This window comes from Uloborus diversus, unplaced genomic scaffold (assembly GCF_026930045.1).
Source record: "Uloborus diversus isolate 005 unplaced genomic scaffold, Udiv.v.3.1 scaffold_601, whole genome shotgun sequence".
NCBI lineage: Eukaryota > Metazoa > Arthropoda > Arachnida > Araneae > Uloboridae > Uloborus > Uloborus diversus.
In genome coordinates this window covers 50,936-77,748 of record NW_026558793.1, presented here as the reverse complement: position 1 = coordinate 77,748, position 26,813 = coordinate 50,936, and the positions used below count along the sequence as shown (strand labels likewise).

The 26,813-nt window shown below is 31.8% G+C and overlaps 1 protein-coding gene across 1 annotated transcript in view; it reads right to left on the bottom strand.

Moving 5' to 3' along the window:
* Positions 1-640: 640 nt before the first annotated feature.
* The window catches only part of LOC129233664 (SUMO-conjugating enzyme UBC9-B), a 66,657-nt gene continuing 40,484 nt past the window's right edge, over positions 641-26,813 (bottom strand). The window contains exons 4-7 of the mRNA XM_054867640.1: positions 19,528-19,600; positions 19,219-19,328; positions 9,300-9,379; positions 641-1,250 (exon numbers count right to left, since the gene is read on the bottom strand). Of these exons, the coding sequence (XP_054723615.1) occupies positions 1,184-1,250; positions 9,300-9,379; positions 19,219-19,328; positions 19,528-19,600 (330 nt within the window). The 3' untranslated portion in view covers positions 641-1,183. The remainder of the gene's footprint in view (positions 1,251-9,299; positions 9,380-19,218; positions 19,329-19,527; positions 19,601-26,813) is intronic.

The window sequence follows — 26,813 nt, the reverse complement described above, 5'->3', positions numbered from 1 at the left end:
TGATAAAAATTAATGGGACAGCGATAATATATGAATCCCACTCTACTAGAAAGAAAAATCTGGCATATTTTTTACAGGGGTCTTATTTTTGATGACATATGGTAAAACAATAGCAGATGGTAAAATAACAAGAATAAATTTTTAGAATAATCCACTTCCGTGTGGGTTGATATCGCCTATTCTGATCTCTACACCTAAAAAATAATAATAAATAAATAAATAAATAAAAATGAAAGAATTTTTTTTAAAAATAAAACTCTATGACTTTTTCCACGCTCAAAGAGAATTCTTGCACTACTCCAGATTTCCAGGTCAAGTGGCTAACATGCATTTTATACATTCCCAATGCTGTTTAGGTGTTGGAAGGTATCCTAAAAAATTCACAACGACTAAAAACAATAAAAAACTCCCCCTTATAACAAGTAGATTCAAGCATTTAGTACAAGGAAGTCATGTGCACTATGTTCACTTGATTTTCCACATCAGATTTTTTATAAATATTTTGCTACAATACTCCAATTTTCTCAAGTAAATATACAGAAAAGTCACATTTTTTTACATTTCTTTTTATTAAAATTCAATCACTATTCAAAATATTACAAGTGAATGCAGACACACAAGTTATATATATGTATTTTTATACCCCCCCCCCCATATATATAAAACCAATTTTATAATGACAAGTTATTGGGGAGAAAAACTTTAACATTACAATGCAAATAGTCAAAACTTTTTTAAAAAAAGTATTAAATGATAATTACTACACTTTGACAATTTTTTAATCATAAAATTAAATGCACCATGATTAAAAAAAAAAAAAAAACGCATTTACACAATAGTGAAAACACCAAACAAATTTTGGAATGAAAGCTATATACAATTTTATAAGAGCAACCCATATGTTTAACTGTTTTGAATGGGTATCATAAAGAATTGTTTACAGTTCAAAGAACTCTAAACTGATTACAATAACATGTTTATTGAGACATCTCCATGAAATAGCAAATATTTGTCAAAAATGAATGATGAGATATATAAAAATTATTTCTTCACACCAGAACTTGCACCACCACTAATATGATTTCAAGAGGAAATTTTGGAAAATGGTTTTTCAAGCACTAAGGAAACATCTAAGTATGAGTGATGTACATCATGTTTATTGTCCCAAATGTTTTACAGATTTTTATTCCTGAGGAGCCATGGATTTGGCTTGCACTCGAACTCGCTTTTCATATTCCAATCTGTTTTGACTGGGGAAGGAAACAAAAATAGTATTATCTATCAACAAAATTTCATTAGAGTTCAAAATAGTATTTTCAAATCCAGTTAAAACACATGAAAAATCTTCATAAAAAAAAGCCTAATATTATTAGGTAATACAAGGGTCCCATCCTTTAGCCTGTATTCCTTTCAGGTACTTCAACTCCTGGCCTTCCTCAAACATTTTAAAGAAACAAGGTACTAAAGAACTGCGACACATAAAAAATTTAGAACAAAGCACCAAACATATCATGTGACTTTCTGGCGTTCTATCAGAACGGCCAAAGAACATCTTTAATCACTTCAATGGGAGAACTTCTTTGATCACTTGCTATTTGGTGAAAGCTTACCAAGTTACAGGATGTTGGGGCAACCCATATCAGACCTGCCAACATTAGCAAAAGAAAAACTGGAGATTGAGTCAAATATTCAAAGGAGAAAAAAGTAAGATTTTAAACAACTTAATTCGTAAAAAAAACCCCACTGTTTTCATAGTGTACTTTAAGCTTAAAGTTAAATTTTAAAAAGTTTTTCTTTTATGAAAACAAGAACGCGGTGGCCAGCCAATTTGCTGCCTCTCCTCACGCAAACTTTCAGCGTAGCGCCGAAAGAATCGTTAAGCGCAATGCTATTTTGTGCTCTAATTTCAATATCCTGAATAAAATGGCGACTCAAAATGAAAGTTTTGCTATGACTGAATTAAAAGTGTTTTTTTGGCCACTTCCTACGTGAAAAAAAAATTGAATTTTCAGGTCTGCCTTTACGTAAAAGTTTATTAAAAACCATCATTTTTTCAACAGCATCTAAAATCAAAAAAGTGGAAGCTATCCTTTTTAGAAAACGTAGTGCTCAGTGGTACGAATAAACTGTAAAAAAATGCAAATTTTTGAAATTGACATTTTTGAGAAAAATAAAAGGAATTGTTTTACTTTTTTTTTTTCAAAAGACTGGAAAAAAAAACCCTTAAAGCATGTTGCATATGTTTTTAAACAAGAAAAAATATCCTTTTAAATAAAACAAACTGCAACAAAATATGTTTCACTGTTTCTGAGATAATGCCTTTAACGATTTTAACGTAAATCCCAAGTGAGAAATCATGACATGACCGCCATCTTTGGAGGTCTGTATCGCGGTCCAAGAATTTTTTTTGGGCAAAACAAAAGAAAAAAAAATTATTTGAATTTTGGCATCTTGAATTCAAATTATGTTTTTCGCAATCATGAGTGTGTGTATGTAGGTGTGTGTTTATGTGTGTGTGTGGGGGGTATGTGTGTAGGCATGTGGGTTTGTGTCTGAGTGTAGGTATGAGTGTGTGGGTAGTTGTGTGTATGAGTGTTTGTGTGGGGAGGGGGGGGGGAATGTGTATGTGTGTGTGTAGGCATATGTGTTTGTGTCTGTGTGCAGGCATGAGTGTGTGGGTAGTTGTGTGTAGGCGTGTGTGTATGTGTAGGTGTCTATGTATGTGTGTGTGTATGTGTTTGAGTGTGTGTTTGTGCGTATTTGTACGTGCATGTATGTATGCGTGTAAGTGTAGGATATTGACGCAACCTGGAGGCAGTTTTCGCTTAGAGGATCATCATCGTGAGGTGCAACACCCAGTCGACGGTGGTACTGGTGGGAAAATAAAATTATAGCACATCAAAACAGTGAAATGAAAGCAATAAGCAATCGTGATTGCTCAAAAAAAAAATCTTATTTAAATTTTTTATAAATTTTAACATAGGTTAAATTCAAAAAAATCCGACCATCAAATTCCGCTTCTTGTTGAATCGACATGGATTCAACCTCTGAATTTGTGTAAGTATTTTCCGCATATACAATAGGTTAGAAGTGCCGATGGGTCTTGTAAGGGTATGTCTACGTCTGACCAGTCTATGGAAGCACCATCTATTGAGGCTCAGAAGAACTACCTTCCTTGTACATACAGGGATGTGCCGACCAAAACTCGCTTTTGGAGCAATCTTGGGAGCAGGAAGATGGCGAGTTTGGAGCAATAAAATGGTGAATTTGGAGCAGCCTGGAGCAGTAAAATTACAAATTGAGAGCATCTTGCAGCAGCAAAATTTTACATTTTGCATCAATTTGGAGCAACTATGTATATCTCACACACAGGAACATGTGTGACATGATAAAATAATAAAAAAGGAAGCTGGGGATGCAAAAACATCGTAACTCCAAGTACTAATTGAAGCTTTCTTAATCACATTTTTCATTACATTATTGTCTAATATTTTTCATAACTGACAAGTCCTGTCTTGCTCTACTTTTTTTCTTAACGCTTCTTCTGATTTAAATTTAGTTCACACCTTTACTTTGCATAATAAATCGCTGCTTTAGTGTACAATTTAGTTATAGTGATTTTTCACCAATTTCAAAAATTTGTTTGCTCTTATGTAATTAATATATACAAATAAACCACATAAGATAATACAAAGATATAAAACTCAAAAATACTCAAAAAGGCTAAAAAAATAGTAAAATTAAACTTAAGCTCAACAAATTACACATTGCTGCTAACCTGCCAACTTAAAACAAAACTTACAATGTATGTGGTGGCTATGTTTCTACTATTTTTTGACCATTAGAAAGCAAAGTGTCAAAATTTAAAGTATATAATATTTTCAAATCTTTACCTTTACTTGATTTTTGCTTTTATAAGCAAAAAAATAAATAAATAAATAAATAAAAAAAATTTAAAAATAAGTAAATAAATAAACTTTTATTTCTTTGAACTTAAACTTTGAAAAGTTGCTGACTTCACAGCTTTTAATATTGTCTAACAAAAAATGTCTCCAAAATGGTGCTTTTAACAGTAGTTTTTGACAAGTCTTGGTGCTTTTTTGTGAAAATATGATGTTTGATGTAGTTAGCTCCTCCAGGTGCAACCTTGATATCGTATGCAAACTGAGCAAAATGTGGTCCTTTTCGTAATTTGATGATTCTAGGGTAATCTTCCGAATAATATTCCAGAAATATCTGGTCATATTTCTTAGCTTTAGAAATTTTAACTTTAAAGAATAGCAAACTTTTGAACACAACGTGTAATTCTAATAACAAACACATCGCTGCACGTGATAATATCAGACAGAATGCCTCATGCATGATGCGCAACGCGTCAAGAGATTTATGCTTAGGCCATGCTTTTCAGTTGAATGTCGCTGGAAAACCCCACCAATCACGTTGGTTCTTCCTTGATGTTTGGCGGCAAAACTTATCATTCTGCGCTGAACTGCTTTGCCAACAGAGATAGCGTGCCAAATGTTGGCTGCAAACGAAAGTCTTTAGGAAACGAGTAGCACAGAGAATAAATGAGGAGAATCTTTGCGCTTTTCAACGTCATTTATATCACGCCATTAGAGGTTGCTTTCAAAAGTGCTGGAAGTAAAAGGAAACTTCAACCGTTCGCAATTTAACCGTTCGTAAAATTAAAATCAAAAACCTAAAAAGCGTACAAATCTGCCATAAGACCGTACAATGGTACAGAAGTTTGAAAATATTTCAATGTACGGTTAAATCGTAAAAGTCGGCAGCTATGAAATTTTAAAGAGCTATTATTTTTTCTTGGTATGTGTAAGTTATTTACCTGATTGAAAAGATATTTATGTACCTATGCATATATATGTTATACCAGGGTTCATACACTTGCGAGTAAAAAAAAATATTCGCCGACTTTTCCTGGTTTTTTTTAAAGAAAATTCCAGGTTACTCGCTTCATTCAAAATTAAGTTTAAGTAACAATATTTTGAAAATAACCAAAATTGTTTAAAGTAGCAAAGCGTAAGAAATGAAACTTTTCCACTTGAAGAGTAAAAAAAATCTTGGACTAATTTTTTTTCTCACATTTTTTTTTTTTAACATTTTGTCCAAAATATTTTTCATTTGTTTACTACTTTCAACTTATTTTAGCGTTTCTTTGATGCCACATGTCATGCATATTAGCATTTTGTTGTAATCGTGCAGCAATGTTTCTCCGCTTTTGGTCTACAATTCTTCTTTTTTTCCCATTAGTATGTAACACAAAACATATTGTACAATCAAAGTATTTTTCAGTATAAATATGATAAACTTGTTGCATCGATGGGCATACCATATAATGCACAACAAAAATGAACATCCGTCAATCATAGGCCAATGCCAATAATCATCAGTTTTTTTTTCCTTTTGCATATAAAGGATGTTTACATTAAAATTAAAAATTTTCTTTTCTAGAAAATAATTAATTTTTAAAAATTCATAATTAACTGCATTTACTGTCGATAGTTTACGTTGAGATAAACATCCAATTATGTTTTTGTAAATGTATGTCTACTTTCATTTTGAAAACGACCAAATATGGCGATTATGTAAAGAATTTAAGATAAGTAGATTTTTGAATTTATAGCATAAAAGTAGTAATAAATAATTAATAATCCATAAAAAAACTACACTTAAGACTAAATAGTCAGTTTTTAGCACATAAGCGTCGAGATCAATTAGAATAAAAAAATGTTCTGGACATAACATTTGGCATTTTTTCAGAAAACAAATAAGAATTATCCGAAAACAAGAAGTTCTGTCTAGAACTAGACGAGCCTACTTTCCCGTATACCCATACTACTTTCTAGTACCTGATCAATATACTCAAAAATAGCTAAAATCGCGAATTTTTTCAAACATATTTTTAAAATACTTTAAGCTGATTTCTAGGAATAAAATATTCCTCACTCATCTAAAAAAAATCGATGCGTTAAAAAAAAAAAGCAATTTTTAAACAAAGCAGCTAATACACTTTTTTCCGATAAAAAAATCTTTAACAGCTTTCAAATCGAAAAAATTATAATTAAAATTCATAAGCTCATTAAAATAAATACATCATATCAAAATAATAAAAATATTGTTTCTGTTTCCCCTGTTGCCAAAAACAATTTTTTAAATGAGTTAATGCACTTACCAAAATAAATAAAAACAATAAAATGTAAACTTAAAGAAATAATTTTCATTGTCAAAAAAAAAAAAAAAATCGTCTGCGCATATCTTTATGTAGAAACACAAATGACTTCGAGTTTATTCGCCGAAAACTGAATACCTAAATTAAAACTTTAGCGTAAAAATAAAAACAAGTCAAATCAACAATAATTATTTCACAGTCAAAACCATAGCTGCGGAGTCAATCTCATTTTGGGATAAAGGAGTCGGAGTCTAATATCTAAGAATCGGATATACGGAATCTGATTATTTGAAGTTTCAGCACAAAGGTATTTATTTGTTATACTGCATACAATTCAAAAACTCAAATAAAAGTTATAACTTTTACTTAGAATGAGTCTGCAGTTCTTGAATGAATAGCTTCAGAAAAAAAGTTTATACATATATACAATGTAATTACGTTTAAGGCCATTTTCTATGCCTTGACTGCCTACATTAATCAGACTGTGCAAAATCAATTTTTTCTCTAAGTTTCACTAAATTTTTTTGGAAGGTACATGAACCTTTTCTTTTGCCTTTGATTGTTATGCATCTCAACAAGAATTTCCCATTTCTTTATGAATTTTGCATTTAGTACTATAATAAACCATGATAAAACAGAACTCTTTTCTTGGTAATGCATGCATAATTTATTGCTTTCCCAATTGCAGTACCTTAAATAACCTTAAGACTCTTATTATACAGTCAATGCTTTAAGATGATCTTTCTTATGTCAGTATGTTTTTGTTTGCGAGAAAAACCTCTTTCAACTGATGCTACATCTTATGAAAGGTGCTAAAGACTTTCCACTACTAAAAAAACCTAAGTATTTACATCTAGAAAGCTGATCAATTTTTATCATTACGAAGTATTTTTCCATAATGAATTAATTTACATCCAAGTAACATCCAATCCCAATTCCTCAAAATTTTTAACAAGATTTTAACTTATCAATGGAAAGATCCTGTCAAAATTTTATTTCTTTTTTAAAATTTCTGAAAAGCCTTTTTTTCAATAACAAATTCTGCTAAAAATATAGTGTTCAAATAATGTAAAGTTCTGATTTTACTAAGAAGTTCAAATTTTGAATCCAGACAGGGTTAATTCATCTTTTTCATTTTCTTATGCATAATTACCTACATTAAACTATTTCAAATAGAGCTTTTTTTTAACATTAATATCGGCTGAATCTTCCCACATTTTGTAGTTAGTGAAAATTCATTGGCAAAGTTCTTCTGAATAGTTTGGAGAGCTTGTCATAAAATATAGATCATTGAAGCTTTCTCTTAAATTAAAAATTTTGTCAAAATACTCTGCAAAATTTAAAGAGGGTCTGCCGGGTCCTGGCAGAGATTCCCAAAAAAAAAAAAAATTTTTTTATAAACAAGCATCTTGTTTTTAAGCAGTCTTGAATTGTCAAGTTGTGAAAGAAAGTGCGAATCAAGTGACCAAAAGGCTTTTCAATGGTAATTTTCTAAAAAGTTTTATAACGAACTATAAGAATATAGGAAATATAGAACAATTTCAAAAATATAGGACACTTTTGATGCTTTTTGAAAATATAGGAAATATAGGATATATAGGACTACTTGTACCCCTGTATGTAGGCGTGCGTGTTTGTGTGTGTGGGTAGTAGTGTGTATGTGTCGGTGTGCGTGTATGTGTTTGTTAGTGTGCGTGTATGTGTGTGTGCATGTATGTACGTGCGTGCGTAGGTGTGTGTATGTAAGCGTGTGTTTGTAGGCCAAGTGACGCAACCTGGAGACTGTTTTCGCTAGAGGAGCAGCATCGTGAGGCCGGTCGACGGTGGTGCTGCAGAAGGAGGCGGGTTAAAAGGCGGGGAGGGGGAAGAAGATAATTTTTAAAAATTCATAATTTATTGCACATTTCATAATCTTTTCAATAGGCCTCATTTTATGTTCCTTTCACTGAGACAAACATCCAATTCTGTTTTTTGAAATTTTACGTCTGTTTCCACTTTGAAAACGACTAAATATGGCAACTAAGTGAAGAATAAGATAATAAGTATATTTATGAATGTGTAACATAAATGTAATTATGAATAATTAAATCCTTAAAAACTACAATTAAGACAAAATAGTCAGTTTTTAGCACATAAGTGTCTAAATCAATTAGAGTAAAAAAATGTTCTGAAGATAAAATTTTGCATTATTCCATAAAATAATTACAAATTATTCAAAAAAAGAGAAACATTTTGCATTGTTTTCAATAGTTTGCATTGCAATAAACGTCCAATGCCATTTTCGGAAACTTAGGCACTTAAAAAGTCTTGTGGACTTCCATCTTGGGAATGACCAAATACGGCAGTTATGCCAAAAACTAAGGAATTGTTTGAATTTCTAGCATGAAAACAATTTAAAAATAGTAATCTTCATGAAACTACAGTTCAGTTGAAATGTTTTTAGCACGTTTGCGTCCTAGGCAATGAGGGTAAGATTAAGTTTTAAGAACAAAATTTTTCATTCTAAAAAAATTAAAAAAAAAAAAATTGCAACACATTTTGCGACCTTTTCATTAGTTTGTAGTTAAAGAAAACGTCCAATTTTGCTTTGTTTTGGGAAACTTAGGCACTTAAGCATTGCATCTACTTCTATCTTTTGAATGACCAAAAATGGCACTACGTTTCACATGTTGCTGAAGAGATTTTCCGATCAAAAAAAGGTTTTGATCATCCTCAGGCCTCCTCAAAAAAAGTTTGGGAACCCCTGCCTTTACATATAGCTAATTAACTAAAGATTAAGATACAAGGTTGCCACAGGAAAAATGCAATAGAAAGTAGCAAAAATAGCCTAAAACTTTCAAAAAAGTTCTGAAACAGTTGCAACAAAGTAGCATTTGTATGATTAAATAAATGATTTTTTGAATAAATTGCGCAGTTAAAAATTGTACAGTTGCCAAAATAAATAAATAAATAAAAAATAAATAAATAAATAATCCCAGTGTCATTTTGAGATTACATGGATGGTTTGTTTCTAATAAAATTGCACAACTTAATTCTGATATTTTAGTGAATCGAAATGTGATACAGGACTGCTTGTATTATTCTCAAACTTCATACAGAAAATCATATTTACCAATAAATAGTATAAGCTTCCGCTTGAGCTGGATCTTTGATATTTGGTTCATTCAAAAGGTCTTGAATTCCTAGAAGAATCTGAAAATAAAATTTACAAAATAGGTCAGTACACCACTTATACAGTTTAATGCACGTTTATTCAATGAACTACAAAAAAAAAAAAAAAAAAAAAAAAATCAGATAGAAAATGCACATTTAAATAAACTTATATAATCAGCAAGAATGTATATTGAATGTGATAGAGTTTATTTAACTGGTTCACCCAGGCTTGTAAGTCTGGGCTCCTGCATTAATGAAAAAGGGACAAAATAAATTACTTTATTCATAGAACTATGGGTGCAAAATGTCCAAGCCCAAGATCTAGGATTGGGGGAAATTTTAGTCCTTTGGAGGACTTTTGCCGATTCAATACAATGTATTGTGTGAAATTGAAAATATTCCCCAAAAAATAAAATGCAAAAATGAATTTCTTCTTTCTACATTATCAACCTTTTCCTTTTACAAAAATCAGCAATTCATTTATCCTTTCTATAGTTTATAACTTAGTAAACATGCATCATAGTAGTGTGCTCATGAAAAGCAATTACTTCTTTGGTTACATGCGCTCCGAATGTATTTTATCCATGGCAGTATCACTGGCTCTGTTGGAAACAGGGTTCGAAAATTTTGAAAATATCCGATATTTTGATATGTATCGGATATTTTGATATATATCCGATATTTTCAAACAGCACAAATTAAAGTCTTCAAAATAGTAACTGCATCTTCAAATCACTTTTTTTTTTTTTTAATTGTTATCACAATATGTAGACTTCAAATTAAGAATTCTTTCATTCAGGGTTCCCCCTCCATCTTGCAAATAAAATTCAAGTACTTCAACTCTAATGAAAGGAATGCAAAATAATCAAGATTTGCTTCAAGAATGAAGTTATTATCAATGAACCGTTCAGATTTGATGAAGGTAAGCTTAAAAATTGAAATTTTTTGAAATAAAGATCAAAGTTTCGCATTAGTATTAAAAAGAAAATTCTGGAAGAAAATGTACATTCCAGTGAAATGTTCAATATTTTGGCTTATTTAAACTTGAATTCAAAATAGTACTGTATAAGAAACTGGATGGTTGGACTAGATTTTCAGTAGAAAATATTGTATCATTGTAACAAAAGCAAATCAAAATAGCTAAAAAAGAAAACTTGCTGTCTATGGAAGGGACACTTACCAATTTCAAAGTTTTATCAATGAAGTAATTAAATAATTTGTACTCATCATTGATACACGATCAGGGGTGTATAAATCATTCACAACAGTATATTGTAAACAATTCAGTAGCATTTTCAATTCATTAATCATTTTTCAAAGTAAGTATCCCTCCCCCCCCCTTTTTTTTTTGTAAGTTGTAATTAGTACAGAATCATTTTTTATGAGTAAATTATGAACAACAAGATTTTATGAAATAATTGTAGGGCTTTTAGCATTAATATTTACTACATTCATGAAAAAAAAAGAAAGAAAAAAAGAAATTGAAATTTACAGATTGCATTTTAAAAGCTATAAAAATGCATTATTGAAAACTTTAGTAAAGTTAGGTTTTTATTTATTTATTTATTTGAAACTAGCCTGCGTGCCCGGCGTTGCACGGGCTACTTAAAAAATGAAAGAGCTGTTCAATTGATGTTTTTGTATTATTCTGACATCAGTTTCTAAAGCGCTAAGGAGTAAATAATTACGCGTAATGCAAGGTTTGCAAAACACCAGTAGAGCATATTTTTGGCAAAAACCTCTTTAACGTTAATCATATTTATCAATAATACAAGTTATGAGTATTTTCAATTAGCACAAAAGATGAAAATATATGCATTCTCAACTATAATATGTGCTCACTTTAAACTGAATTAAATCTGATAGAATATATCTGAAATATTTATGTACAATTACAATCAGCTTTTTACATAAAATGACACACACTTTTTTGTTGATTACGTAAAACTAAAGCACCAAGACTTATTAAATACCAACAAGCATTAATTTAATATCAAGCCATCAGATTCCAATTAAGCTTTAGTTAAAATCCTTAAAAACAATCTTTTTTGTTCAACTCTGTTTCACTTAAAGAAATCCAAACAATCTTAATTTAACGTGTTCTTTTAACGATACAAACTGTATTGCAAAAATCGAAACAGGAAGGAAAAAGAAATTTATTACAATTCGAAAACTCACCCGTGTGACGGAAAAAAGTCCAACAAAATAAACATAATTAGTCACACATCTTAAATGTACCCAAATATGAGGCCGGTGAATGATAAACTTACACTTCAATCAATAAACATTACTAAAGAAACATTTTTCATATGCTGAAAAGAGTTAAGAACGTTGAATGTGAAAAAATAAGAAAGGACAGACGATAAATGTCCGAATAGAGCAACCAATTTTAAACTAATTAAAAATGAAATTCTAGATGGAAACGTTGTTTTAAGATTTGGACAGCAGCCAAAAAAATCTCCTTTGACACAATTATTAGAATTTTATTTGCTCACCCATATGCAAAATGGCAACAGGAAAGAAATAAAAATTCCTGAATAACGTTATGTTAATTAACGTTTTAATTAATATCTCCGCTAATTAAAGTTGCACAATTACGAGATTGGTCCTATTGTTTTCTTTGGAAATTTTCGAATTGATCGGTATATCGTTTGACTCTCGATTCGCAGCGGTTCTCGAGAAGATCGATCTTCAGACAGACAGACAGACGGACGCGAACAGATTTTAATATTATAGTAGATAAGGAAAGCTAACATTATTCTGAGAAGCTCGAGAATACTACTAAGGAACGAAACAATTTCTGTAGCTGAAAGCTACAGAAATCGAACTAAGACACATCGATTGCGTTAATAAATGCTCAGAACAAACTGACTGGTTTACGTCAACAGACACACATGGAACGCAACGTGGCAATGTTTTAGTTTTCCCGGCAGTTTTATAAATCACCGCAAGGTAGTGTATTCGAGCGCCTCTTATTGATAAAATACTAGCTGCGTGCCCGGCATTGCACGGGCTACTGAAAAAATGAAAGAGATGTCCAATTGGTGTCTTTGTATTACTCTGACATCAGTTTCTAAAGCGCAGAGGAATAAATAAATACGCTTATTGCAAGGTTTGCAAAACACCAGTGGAGCATATTTTTGGCAAAAATCTCTTTAACGTTAATCATAGTTATCAATGATACAAGTTATGAGCATTTTCAATTAGCACAAAAGATGAAAATATATGCATTATCAACTATAATTTGTGGTTAAAATGGATTACATCTGATAGACTATATCTGAACTATTTATGTACAATTACAATCAGCTTTTTACATAAAATGACGCATACTTTTTGGTTGATTACGTGAAACTAAAGCACCAAGACTAAATAACTACCAATGAGCATTAATTTAATACCAAGTCATCAGATTCCAATTTAGCTTTAGTTAAAATCCTTAAAAACAATCTTTTTTGTTCAACTCTGTTTCAGATAGAAATCCAAACAATCTTAATTTAAAATGTTCTTTTAACGATATAAACTGTATTTTAAAAATAGAAACAGGAAAGAAAAAGAGACTTGTTACAATTCGAAAACTCATCCATGTGACGGAAAAAAGTCCAACAAAATAAACAGAATTAGTCGCACATCCTAAGTGTACCAAAATATGAGGCCGGTGAATGATAAACTTACACTACAATCAATAAACATAGCTAAAGAAACAACTTTCATATGCTGAAAAGAGTTAAGAACGTTGAATGTAAAAAATAAAAAAAGGACAGACGATAAAATAAAGGCTATCTCCGAATAGGGCAACCAATTTTAAACTAATTTAAAATGACATTCTAGATGGAAACGTTTTAAGATTTGGACAGCAGCCAAAAAAATCTCTTTTAAAACAATTATTAGGATTTTACTTGCTCACGCATATGCAAAATGGCAACAGGAAAGAAATAAAAATTCCTGAATAACGTTATGTTAATTAACGTTTTAATTAATATCTCCGCTAATTAAAGTCGCACGATTAAAAAATTGGTCCTATTGTTTTCTTTGGAAAATTTCGAATTGATCGGTACCTCGTTTGACTCTCGATTCACAGCGGTTCTTGAGAAGATTGATCTTCAGACAGACAGACAGACGGACGCGAACAGATTTTAATATATAGTAGATAATACGATGAGCAAATAGATAAGAAGTCAGCAGCAAATTGCATTTTAGATGAAATAGTTTTAGTTTATCGCAAAACCTCTGAAGTAGTGAGGATCAAATACAATTTTGCTGATAAAATTTCACTTTTACAGAAAATAACTAATTAAAAAATATATATATTTTCCAGCTGTTTTTATGAAATTCTCAGTAGTTTTCACTGAGATAAGTGAAAAAATTCTGTTTTTGGAAACTTAGACAATTTATAGTCTTGTCTGCTTCTAGCTTGTGTATGACCAAACATGGTGACTACGCAAAAAATTTAAGATAGATTTTTTTTTGCATAAAAGTAATTATAATTAATTAAAAACCCGCAAAAAAAAAAAAAAAAAAAAAAAAAACTATAATTTAGATGAAAGTGTCAGTTTTTAGCACATTAGCAACCAAAGCAATAAGGATAAAACATTCCGAAGATAAAACTTGATAATTTGAAGGAAAACTTTTTGCATTTTTCAAGAAAATAATTTATTATTCAGGGGCATATTTTGCGGAATGTTCCATAGTTTGCATTGTATTGCAATAGACATCCAATTCTGTTTTTGGAAACTTAGGCAGTTAAAGAATCTTGTTTACTCTCATCTTGGAAGCGACCAAATATGGCAACTACGATTAAAAACTAAAATTTTGATTTTTGAATTTGTAGCACAAAAATATTTATAAAATAAAAAACATTTAAACACCAATTTAATTGAACTGTAATAGCTTTTAGCACATTAGCGTCCAATGCAATAAAAATAAGATGAACTTTTAAACATAAAATTTTTCATTTCTCAAGAAAACTATTTTAAGTAATCAAAAAAATAAATTCATATATAAATACATAAAATGCTTTACAGCACATTTTACTCTTATTTTCATTAGTTTGCGTTTTAATACACATCAAATTCTATTCTGTTTTTGGAAACTTAAGCATTTAAGTATCTTGCCTACTTCCATCTTGTAAGTGATCAAATATGGCATCTATGTTTCACGCGTAACTGATAAGTACTGCCGTTGTGATCAAGAAAACGATCTTCCTTGATGTGCTTATCCTCAAGCGTATGCTTCCTAAGCGATATATTTTCTTCAACCCTCTTGAGTTAGTGCGAAATTCCTGTTCATCCCAAGATATTTTTTCTTAGGAACAACAGGGGAGGAAATGGCAACAGACGTTTTTTTAGGTCACCCCTTTACAAACTAGGTCTGACCTCTACTGGTTTACTCTGCTGGAATGTGAAGATTGTGCTTTACCGCACAAGAGGGGAATTCTTTTGTAGAAATCATAGTTTTCAAGGACTTTTCAAAATTTTCAAGGACTTTTCAAAATTTTCAAGGACTTCATATGATTTTCAAGTACTTTTGGGGGCCCTTGAAAGTCGAAATAAATTCAAGGGCTTTTCAAGGATTTTTCAAGGCCGCGGGAACCCTGTTCATTTATATAATATTTCATTTTGCATTTTTATCAATTTTATTGGCGTTAATTTAGAACTAGCCGTTTTACTCATTTTTCTTCTGTTAGTTACTTTTACTCAATTATATGATACAGAAATAAAAAATATGCATTAGGATTCCTTTTTTTCTGACTAATGCAGATAACAAACGGAGTTGATTTTTGCTACGTTGTAAAAGTACTTTTCTCCCCATTTTGCTATTGGGATTTTATTGATGTTTTCGCTGTTCAGCTTGCATTCGAAAATCGCTTTGCTTCATCAGCTTTTAGGCACTGAATTAAAGAGCGCAATAAAATACAAGGTTGCTAATATGTGCTGAAATATTCATTGAATTTACACAGTACAAAAAGGGAAATTAATAAACAATAGAGGAGAGGACGTAAAGCAATTATTTTTATAACAGTAATTATTTTATTGATTTATTTTTCTTTTTGCTTGTATCTCAGTACATTTTTTTTTCTTTTTGTAAACATAAGAAATCAAAACTTAAATGTAAGGTGGTCTATCTTACAAACATGGGTGCCACTCTAAAAATTTGCCAGGACTGAAAAGCGCGTGGCTCCATTTCGCGACACCAAAATGTTAGCGCTTAGTTTGTTTGATGTTTTAGACATATATATATATATATATATATATATATATATATATATATATATATATATATATATATATATATATATATATATATATATATATATATATATAATGCTAATTTTTGATGTTGTAACTATACAGTAAAACCAAATTGTGTAAGATAAATTAAAAATTAAAACCTAAATAAAAACATAACATATCATTGTCGAAGAGTTTTAGGAGATAAAAGTAGAAAAAGAAAATAATAAAATACAATAAAAAAAACTTACTATTTGCTACTGCAGAAAAAAAGCTTCAGATTTTATAGTTCATGTTACATAAATAGTTCACATTTCATACAAAAAAAAAAAAAAAAATTAAAAAAAAAAAAATCAGGTATGAGATTCTTGGCTATAAGATGTATTGTGATAAAAACTTTAAGAAAAATTTTTCAGATTAAGATAAGAATGGTTGAAATCAACAGATTGAGTGACTTATTTAATTATTTTTTGGGGGAAAAAAACAGCTTATCTTTTTAACTTTAGCAGATGGGCCAGTGTTTTGTCCTCAGAATAAGACCTTTTTTGAGAGTGAGAGATTCAAAAGTAAGGATTTGTTTCATCTATAAAAATCATTTTGAACATGGAAAAAAAAATCCGATGGCCGAAATTTTTGAAAAGACGGAATTCCGTCCGTTGGACGGAAGTGTGGCAACCATGCTTACAAAAGGCCTCAACAAAACATTCTTCAAACAATAGGGAAGTTTTCGATTTTTCAATTTTATTTTAATACCGAACATTTTTACGAAATAGTGCAACTAACTTTCTGACTGACCTACGTAGTTCCATTCAAAGAGTGGTCAGAAAGTCATAGTGTCTTGAAGTCAACCCTTCCACATCATTTTCTTACAACAAAACAGTTCAAATCAGAAAAGAATTTCAAAGCAAGCATTACTGCTGCTATATTTCAGAACATGTCATCAGAAGGAAAAAAGGAAATCTTGCTTGAAATAGAGTCAAATTTTTTTTTCTTTTTTTTAAACGTACTTGGATAAATTTTAGTTTCATAGGATTATTTACTAATTAAGGCAATTTGATTATAGAAAAGAAACCAAATATTTTATTTATATTTTTAAAATCTCATAAAAGAAGGTGCAACTTTAACATTGGAGCTATTTTAAGACAATAAATAAAATCTGAAAAGAAAGGGAAAAAAGGAATACTTCGTTTCGTATGAGTAAAGTGTACAACAAAAAAATTCAAGATATTATCATTTCATTTGTACTGTTGTATATATTTTATGTTTTGCATGGTCAACATTTACATATAGTCAAAGCAGTCGTCATAATTTTTGTTTGTGAAATTAAAAATATTCAAAATCGTATCACTAAAAATCTATCAAAGGGTGCTGCAAATATAAAAAGTTATAATTTAAGTTTGAAAATATCATCATTTAAAAATTTAAAAAAAAAAATCTTTTCTAATAATGAAAAGGAAAGTCTCTCTGGATGTCTGCGACGCGCATAGCGCCTAGACCGTTTGGCCGATTTTCATGAAATTTGGCCCTAAGTTAGTTTGTAGAATGGGGGTGTGCACCTTGAAGCGATTTTTTGAAAATTCGATTTTATTCTTTTTTTATTTCAATTTTAAGAACATTTTCCTCAGCAAAATTATCATAAGATGGATGAGTAAATTCCGAAATTATCATGACGTAGAATGGGAGAGCGATTGAACATAGCCAATTGGCGAGAAACTTGTCATCCATTACTTATAAATATACAGGCGAACCGAATGACCTTTAATTTTGAACTACGGACAAAGACATGCCGGTACCACTAGTAGTATATAAATAAATAAAAAAGTGTAGTAAACAGATAATTAAAAAAAATAATATTCCTAAATTATAAAATTTGAGGATTATAATTTTTTTTTGTAAAGGATGCTTGTGTAAGAAGGTGGGTCTTTGATAACAAGAAAAAAATATTTCTGTTTCTTTGCTTTGTTCAAGCATAAAAATATTGGTAACTGTAAGGAAATATTTTTACACTTGTTCATCATGAGTTCAAATGCCAGAATGCTGAGAAACAAAGCTTTCACGGAAAGATTAAAATATATTGCCTAATTATTTAAATTTAATTATATTTTATAGTTATATTTGGCAGTACCCATTAAAATTTGCAGACAATATTTAAATTATGTTGTGTTTCATTGGCATTGGAAGAAACGGCAGGCAATTTTGTTTTCGTTGTGGAGAAAAAAGAATTTTGCGTGTTAATAAAGCATTACTTTTTGCGTGGAAAAACAATTAACGAAACGGAAGAAAAGTTGATAAAATATTATTGTGAGTCTGCTCCATCACATAATCGAAGTTTCACTTCTGAAACAATCTCGGGGCAGTGTGAAAATAATAAACATTAATATTATGCATAAAGTTTATGCGTGAAAAGGGGTAATAAATAGAGATTAAGTTTAAACTAGTGGTGTAAATTCTTATTGTTTTTTACAAAATTAATAAAATTAGTCAAGAATGATTTTAGTGAGAATATTTTGAATCATGTAAAAGTGCCATGTTTAATAATTTTATCACCTTTTTTTGTCTTTCCAAAAAATAGTCTTTAAAAATCTCTGATACGGCAATGGAAGAAAAACAACAAATGCATAGCAAAGTTTCACTTTATGTATGTAAAACCTTATGTTCAGTTTTTCTTAACTCTTATACACTATAGTAATAGTGGTATTTAATGTGTTGAGCAGTAGTAAAGGAATAAATTTATACTCAAATGTTTTCTTTATACAGTTTAATAAAATCTCTTCTCACTACTCGGTATCGTCCGAGTACCAAATTTTTGCCGATAACTCAGTAAAAATTAATGACTTGCATACTGCAGAATTTTCTACACCTATTATAGTATGGAATTAACTTTTGTCCAAGTCTATATATATTATAAAAATTTGGGGAATTTTCATATATGGGATGGAGAAAATGTTAAGAGTTAAAACATTTTCTGTGCCCCTGCATAGAACATTAATAGTTGGGTCAAACCTAACCTGCAGCACTGTGAGAGCTTCACAGATCTTAATGACAGATTATGACATTGCAAGGTTACATTTGCTCCAACTACTATGCACCACAGTTGGCAAGTTTCTGCGAAATCAAAAGATTTTCACTCATTATATGTTTATTGAAATAAGATATTTTAAAGGCTTTCTAAGTTTTATGCCATACAGACATGGCAACCTAGAAAAATAAAAAATCCTGCAATTTGTATGAGGAAATCCTGCAACTTTTTTTTTTTTTTGACATACTAACATATCAAAATTGCAAAAATATCTAACTTTTGAATACTAAAAAATTCTAATCAACATATATTACAACAAAATCGCATTGAATACAAAGAAAAAACAAATTCTTATGGTAATCAAATAAAAATCAACTTAAGAAATAAGCATACACATCCAAGAAATTCAATCAAACCCACATTGCACCTACTGATACTTACGTTAGCAAAGAAACTGTGACAACAGTCATGAAATAAAATTCAACTTATCGAATATTTAGACTCAACAAAATTCTTCTCATCGAAAATTTATATCATTAATTTTCCATTCCGTTAGGTGGGAATTAAGATTCATTTCGGCTAATCGAAGCTTGACTTACCAAAATTTCACTGTGTATAAATCATTTTACCTGCTTAATGGTAATGGCAGGACGCCAATCTTTCTCTTCATCCAGAAGGGACAGACAAACAGTACCCGATGGGTAGACATTTGGATGGAAAAGGGGCGGCTCAAATTTACCTGCAAAAAAGCTCACTTTAAGGCTTTTATAAACATTATTTGAAATAAAATGAGAGTAACAAGAGAACATTAACAAGCTTTTGCAAATAATAATTGATGACTTACTATGAAAAATTTATTTTTTTTGCAAAATCATATTCTATGAATTCTATTTATACGCATAAAAAGTAAAAAGCTAAAACATTTCTGAGATACTTACATTTTGGTGGAGTTGAGGGATAGTCATCTTTAAAAATCATCCTCAGTTTATATAAGCCACCTTCCCAGGGAGTCTACAATAAACATAACATATATTGAATATTCAAATTAGGGACGGGCTAAATACCACATTTTGCGGAGTAGTAAATGTTCAGTTAAAATTTTAAATTAACATTGGTATGTTTATCTTATGCCAGTTTAAAATAAAGATTTATTGATTTTGTATCTTATGTCAGTCACTCGAAATTCATTAGCCAACAACCGCATCAACAGTCGTAAAAAGTTTGACTGCAAGTCAAAATTTCCAGATTAAGTTACAGCAAAAAAAAAAGGCTTCAAAATAAATTTTTTAAAGAAATGAATACCTTTGTGCAAAAAAGTAACAGAACCTTCTTAGATTAGTTTGAAATCGATTAATTGATAAACACAAACATTTTATCAGTTTTGTTGCTTAAGAACTAGATAGACTTTTACTGGTCAAGTCATAATGTTAATTTACAACTGATACTTTAGTGATAAACGATCTGGATATGAAAGAAGCAGGTTTTGGAATGCAAAAAATTCTGAAGATTTATTGCTTGTTTGTTGAAATCAAATAAAATTTATTGTTTGAAAAAATCTGTTAAGTGGCAGGACTATTTATATAGAGCAGGGGTCTGGCCAGAGGAAATTTAGGTCCGTTATTGGACCCTTCACAAAAATCCGATCAACCAAAACGAACTTTTTATAAAATCCAGATCAACTTAAATGAACCCTTCACAAAATTCTGATAAACAAAAACGGATCTTTCACGGATTGTTTATTTGAAGAGCAAATCTGAAATCAAAATAATGCATATTTTCATGTATAAAAACAATATTTTTTGGAACCTCTTTAAGTTAAATTAGAGGGATTAGGTTATACAAAATCTAATTTTGAAAAAAAAAAAAAAATAAAAGGCACTCTCCCGAGTAGCATCAACTCATCGGCCATTCATCGAAATCCGATCAAACTTTGATCAGCCGATGATCGGATTCCAATGAATTGTCATCGGAAATTGCTCCAATATGTCTCATCGCCAATAATAGAATCCGACGAATTTTGCTCCCTATACCGATGAGATTTTTAGCAATATACGAGCAGTGCTGTTCCGAGGGAATGAATTTTGGATGAAAATACGATGAGATTTGGAGCAATATACGAGCAGTGCTGTTCCAAGGCAATGAATTAAGAATTAAAGTGTGATGAGAGGTAGTAATAGCTGCGATATAGGGACAAGCAGGAGGAAAACAACTCAACAGTGGGAAGGGGGTCCGCCATCTTGGATGATCATGTGACCTGTTCGCCATCTTGTAAAACTTCAGGAGGGGTATTTTTGGACGACGTCATTTTGAAATCCGTCATTTGAGACAATTATTTGATAACTTAATTTTTTTTTAAATATCTTGATTACTTAATTTCTAATTTATTACTTTTGAGGAACGTGATTCATGAGTTTAACTTGAGATGCTTTGACCGGGAATTGAACCATCGGCCTCTGGAGTACGAGCTTCGTATGCTAACCACTAGACAAGTAATGTTCTTACCGAAGGAGGAAATAGACCTCAAGGTTCAGAAAATTTTCAAGTGGCCAATGGCCACTAGGCTCAAAAAGCTTGGTGGCCACCAGTTTTACCGGGTTTCGAAAACAGCGCTGTAGTACAAGAATGGGGGTGGGGGAAGGGGGGATTTCGACTAGTATTTTTTGAAACAAATATTATGAAAGTGATGCTAAAGGAATGCTAACAAGAAATATAAATTATATTAATCATGGAAACATAAGAGGCATAGGATGAAGGTTGGGAGCTCCTGAAGCAAATGGTTCATTCCACCCATTTTAAAGTTTCATAAGAAAAAAAAATCATTAAGCCAAAAATAAAGTAGTGTACACAGTACCATGGTTCCACAGTGAAAAAAAAAATTTTGGCATAAAAATATTTAACTACAGACCTCCAGTAATATACAATTTGGCATTTACCAAGAATATATTTCCAAAAAAAAAATCATTCTTTTTGCATTATTTGAACTAAGAGTATGACCAAACATGGCGACTACGTTCAATATGCAGCGTCGCCATGTTAGGATGACTATGAAGGGAAAACAATCAAAGGACTGGCTATTTGGCTTATATTTTAATCTGATGCAATTGAAGATTAAAAAATTACAAATGTTATTCGAATAAATAGAAACTAGCCCCCGTTGTTTAAACGATTTTCAATGGAACGTATTCCTAATTGATCGCGAGTATTACTGTCCACATCACAGCAGAAATATAAGATATAGTTTATAGAAATATATTTTTTATTTCTTTTTTTAATGATGTTGGATTTATAATGAAATACAGGATTTATGGGAAAACATGGAACTTTGACTATGGCAAAGGAATGATAAAACGGGGTGCGGGGGGGCTTTGTGCAGTCAAAAACAAGTTGCCTTTTTAAGTTTTAAATTAATTAATTTTTTTTCCTATTTTGGCGATTTTCAGAATAAAGACTTTGAGTTAATTGGGAATCAAATAGGATCGGAACGACCTTCGAGGATTTATGTAAAAAAACATACATAATGGTGTGTTTTTTTAAAGAGCCAAAATTTGCATAATATTTTCATACTTTCAGAACAAGATTTAAAGCAAAACATAAAACTGTTTTTGAAAAAGAATTTGAAAAAAGTACAGGGTTCATACACTTGTGGTTAAAAAAAATTCCCTTACTTTTCCAGGTTATTTTTTTAGAAAATTCCAGGTTACTCGCTTCACTCAAAATTAAGTAACAATATTTTCAAAATAGTCAAAATTGTTCAAAGTAGCAATGTGTAAGAACTGAAACTTTTCCACTTGTTAAAAAAAAAAAACATTTCGTTAAAAATTGTTTTCATTTGTTAACTATTTGTTAAAAACAATGTACTTTCAACTTATTTTAACGTTTCTCTGATGCCACATGTCATGCATATTAGCGTTTTGCTGTAATCAGCAGCAATCTTTCTCCGCTTTTGGTTTACGATTCTTTTTATTTTCCTATTAGTATGTAACACAAAACATATTGAGCAAAGTACAAAGCTATTTTTCAGTATAAATATGATTAACTTGTTGCATCGATGGGCATACCATACAATGCATTCTATCAAAAGTCAACATCCGTCAATCATAAGCCAATGCCAATAATCAGTTTTTTTTCCTTTTGCATATAAAGGATGCTTGCATTAAAATTAAAAATTTTCTTTTTTGCACATATACTTTCAATAAACATTGCTTTCAATCAGGGGCGGATCCAGACTATGGATTTGGGAGGGGAACTTTTTTAGCAGTTTATGGGAGAGGGGAGGGGGGTATATGAAATTATTCAATAAAAAATAACCGTAAAAATTGAGTTTTACAATTTATCCTCTGCTTCTTCACGCTTCTTATTAAAAAAATTTTTGCTTTACAAATTTTGCAAGTATAATTTTCAGAAAATAATTTAAAAAATCGTTATTTTCATTGTTATATTTATATTTTAATCCTAAACTTTTCGCCATCTGATAAGGGGGTCCGGAGGCTCCCCCCCCCCCCCCCCGAAAAAATTTTGAAAGTATAGCGCTAAGAACTCAGTTTTAGACGGCCTCTGATGATGTCATGGGGAAGAAAGTTTCGAGGGACTTTCTATGGAAATTTTTAGAAATTGAAGTTTTAAAAACGCGATTATAGGCGATATTTGTTGACGGTCAGGTAAGAGCGGTCTAGGAAGATTGGGAGCTGGGAACATTGGGCGCCGAGAATTTTGTGCACTGGGAACATTGGGCGCCGAGCACTTTAGGCGCAGGGAACTTTGGGCGCCGGGAACATTGGGTGCCGAGCATTTTGGCACGGGGAACATTGGGCGCCGAGCACTTTAAACGCCGAGCACCATTGGTCCCAATATGCCCGGCGCCCAATGTTCCCGGCGTCCAATTGACGGAGTCAAATCTTCCCATCCCGAGGTAAGAAACGGGACTTTTGGGGGCTGCCCCAGATCTTTTTTTTTTCTATAGAATAGATCTAAATCGATCACCGTTCCACCCAATCTTTCCAAATTGAATTTCCTAAAACGCAGGTACAGACTAACTTTGATGATGTTACGAGCAGTGGGGTTCTGGGGCTGTTGCCAAAAAAATGTTTCGAAATTGAAGTCAGAGGAAACTAAGTTTTTAAGTGATATTCAGTGACGAAGGATTTGAATGCTCACCCCTTGAAATTTTTCGAAATTGTAATTTTTTCATTTTTAGACTTCCTACGAGAGCATTTGGGCCCTTGTCCGGAAATTTTTCGTAATGGACGTCTTAAAACCGTGACTGTAGGTTATATTTGGTAACGTTAGGGTTTTGGCAATTTTTCAAATTTGAAGCTCCAAAAAAGCAATATTAAACGATTCTCGATGTTTTTAGAATGCGAGGTGTTAGGTAGTTCTCCCCTGGAATTTTTTCGAAATTCAAGACCTAAACGAGATTTGAGACATTCTTTAAAGGTTTCGCCGGGGAAAAGGGGGCTTATTATTTTTTCTTATTTATTCTTTCTTATTTTTAGGCCGACTAGGAAAAAGAAAAAAAAATGGAGGGGATGTAATTAACTGAACAATAAACCGCCACGATTGAAAATTTTTATTTCAAAGTTCTTTCTCAAATGAAATTTAGATTTTTTCGCGACATTCTTTTTTTTCAACTTATTGAAACAACTTTGTTTTTCCAAGGTCCGTTCTGTTATTCTCTTTAATTGTTAAATGTTTTTAAGAAACATTCTAATCAGCATTCTGGGGTGATCCCCCACCCCCTCTGGTTGCGCCACTGAATTGTAGAAGCTTTAAATTTTTTGATCAGCTCTACACCAAATGAATACAAAAGACAGTTTAAACTGGTTTGTGTTCAAAAAGACTTATTTTGAAAGATTACTGAAAACAGATGTAAAAAGCAAGTACGAAAACTTTGGAGACTGGAAATGGCCCTCAAGAGGATAAATTGAACTACTACTGGGAACCTGTACTGTGCCATATCGATGAGCCTTTTAGTACAATGAAAAACATTTACTCAGTCCCCGAACTCGAATTTTTATGTAAACTTCTCATAGTCTTATAACCTATGACGGAAGCATTTAATTTTTATATTTTTCTATAGCTGTCTTTACATTCCTGCATGGTCGGATCTTCGATTTTTCTGAACCGGAGGAAAACCTAAATCCCGCCACCTTTTACCCACCTTCGTTGAAATTTTATATAGGTTTAACGAAAAAACAACAGAAATAGTCTAAACTTGCATCCTCCTAGAAGTTGTTACCCGGCAACTGGCGGGGGGGAGGGCAAAGGGTATCAACTATGTACAAAGGTAGGCCAAAGGTATTGCCTTGCTGCTGCCTAGATCCGACAGTGCGATTCCTGTATTCACATAAGTAGGCACGAATTCATTTATTAAGCAACTCCCGTTTTTCTGTATCAAAGCATGTATCAACTACTGAAAACAAAGTGTGTCAACAATTAGATGTTCTCCTTTTAGTTTAGTGTCAACTCCTACCCAATGTCTTTTTTTTATTAAAAAAATGTGCATTTTTTTTATTAATCAAATTTTGTTGCATTATAATAGAGGAATAGTTGGTACTTTATCACTTATAAAAAGTTTCTCCTACGATGAATTCCCTCCAAAGCTATGTTATCAAACAGAAAAAATTAATCTTTAAAGTGTCAACTACTGGTGGTTTTACCTTACCCTGTTTTCTAAACAGTTTTTAATTTACTTGGGAATTCGTGTTTTGGAAAAGGACATTTCCCAGTTCCCCTCTTTGGATCCGCTTTTGCAATTCTCTCCTCGCTTTTCACCATACCTTTCTCAAAGTTCAATTTCTATAAAACAGAGAATTTTCCTGCAATCTGTTCTAAAGGTTTTTAGGTACACATGAGATTTCTTTTTTTGGGGGGGGGGACTTTCCTCCAGTTCCCCTCGGTGGATCCGCTTCTGCAATTATCAAATCGGTTTTCCTGAAGCCTTTCGTCAAGTTCTAAAAAACAGTGAAAAAATTCCTGTACGTTGTTTTCTGAACAGTTTTAGGATCACTTTGGATTTTTTCTCTTTCTTTTTTTTTCTTTTTGAGGGGAAAGGAGAACATGCCCCAGATCTCCTAATTGGATCCGCTTTTGCAATTCTCTCTTCGCTTTTTCTTGCGCCTTTCTTCTAGTTCAAGCTCTATAAAACAGAATTTTCCTGCTCTCTCTTCTAAAACTTTTTAAAAAGGTACACATGAGATTTTGGGGGAGGGAAACATTCCTCCAGTTCTCCACCGTGAATCAGCTTCCGCCATTGTCTAATCTTTTTTCCTGGAGCCTTTCGTCAAGCTCAAAAAACCCAAAAAAAAAAAAATCCTGTACCTTGTTTTCTGAACAGTTTTAGGATTACTCTTTTTTTTTTTTTTTTGAGAGAGAGAGAGAGGAGAACATTCCCCAGTTCCCCTCCTTGGATCCGCTTTTGCAGTTCTCTCTTCGCTTTTCTTCAAGTTTAAGTTTTATAAAACAGAAGAATTTTGCTGTACTCTGTTGTGAAAATGTTTAGGTACACACGAGGTTTTGAGGGGAGGGGAACATTCCCCCACGGATCCGCTATCCGCCTCTGCTATTGTCTGATCGTTTTTCCTGAAGCCTATTTTCAAGTTCAAGTAATATAAAACAATATCTTCCTGCTCTCTGTTCTAAAACCTTTTAGGGACACATGATATGTTAAGGGGAGGGGAACATTCCTCCAGTTCCCCTCCGTGGATCCGCTTCTGCTATTTTCTAATCTCTTTTCCTGGAGCTTTTCTTCAAGTTAAAGTAAGAGTCAAGTTAAAGTATAAAGTAGAAGAATTTTCCTGCACTCTGTTGTAAAATTTTTTAGGTAATTATGAGATGGGGGGGCATTCCCTCAGTTCCCTTCCGTGGATCTGCTTCTGCTGTTACCGAATTGCTTCTCCTGATGCCTTAGTTCATGTTCTGAAAAACGGAAAAAAAAATTCCGTACTCCTGTTTTCTGTACTGTTTTAGGTACACTTACGATTGTTTTTGAGACGGGGGGGGGGGGGGGGGCATTGCCACAGTTCTCCTATTTGAATCTGCTTTTGCAATTCTCTCCTCGCTTTTCCTGGCACCTTTCTTGAAGTTCAAGTTTTAAAAAACGGAAGAATTGTGCTGTATTCTGTTCTGAAAAATTTTAGGTACATTTGGGATTTTGGAGGGGGAACGTTCCCCCAGTTCCCCTCCCGTGGATCCGCGCCTGCTTTCAATAGACATTGAGATAAACATC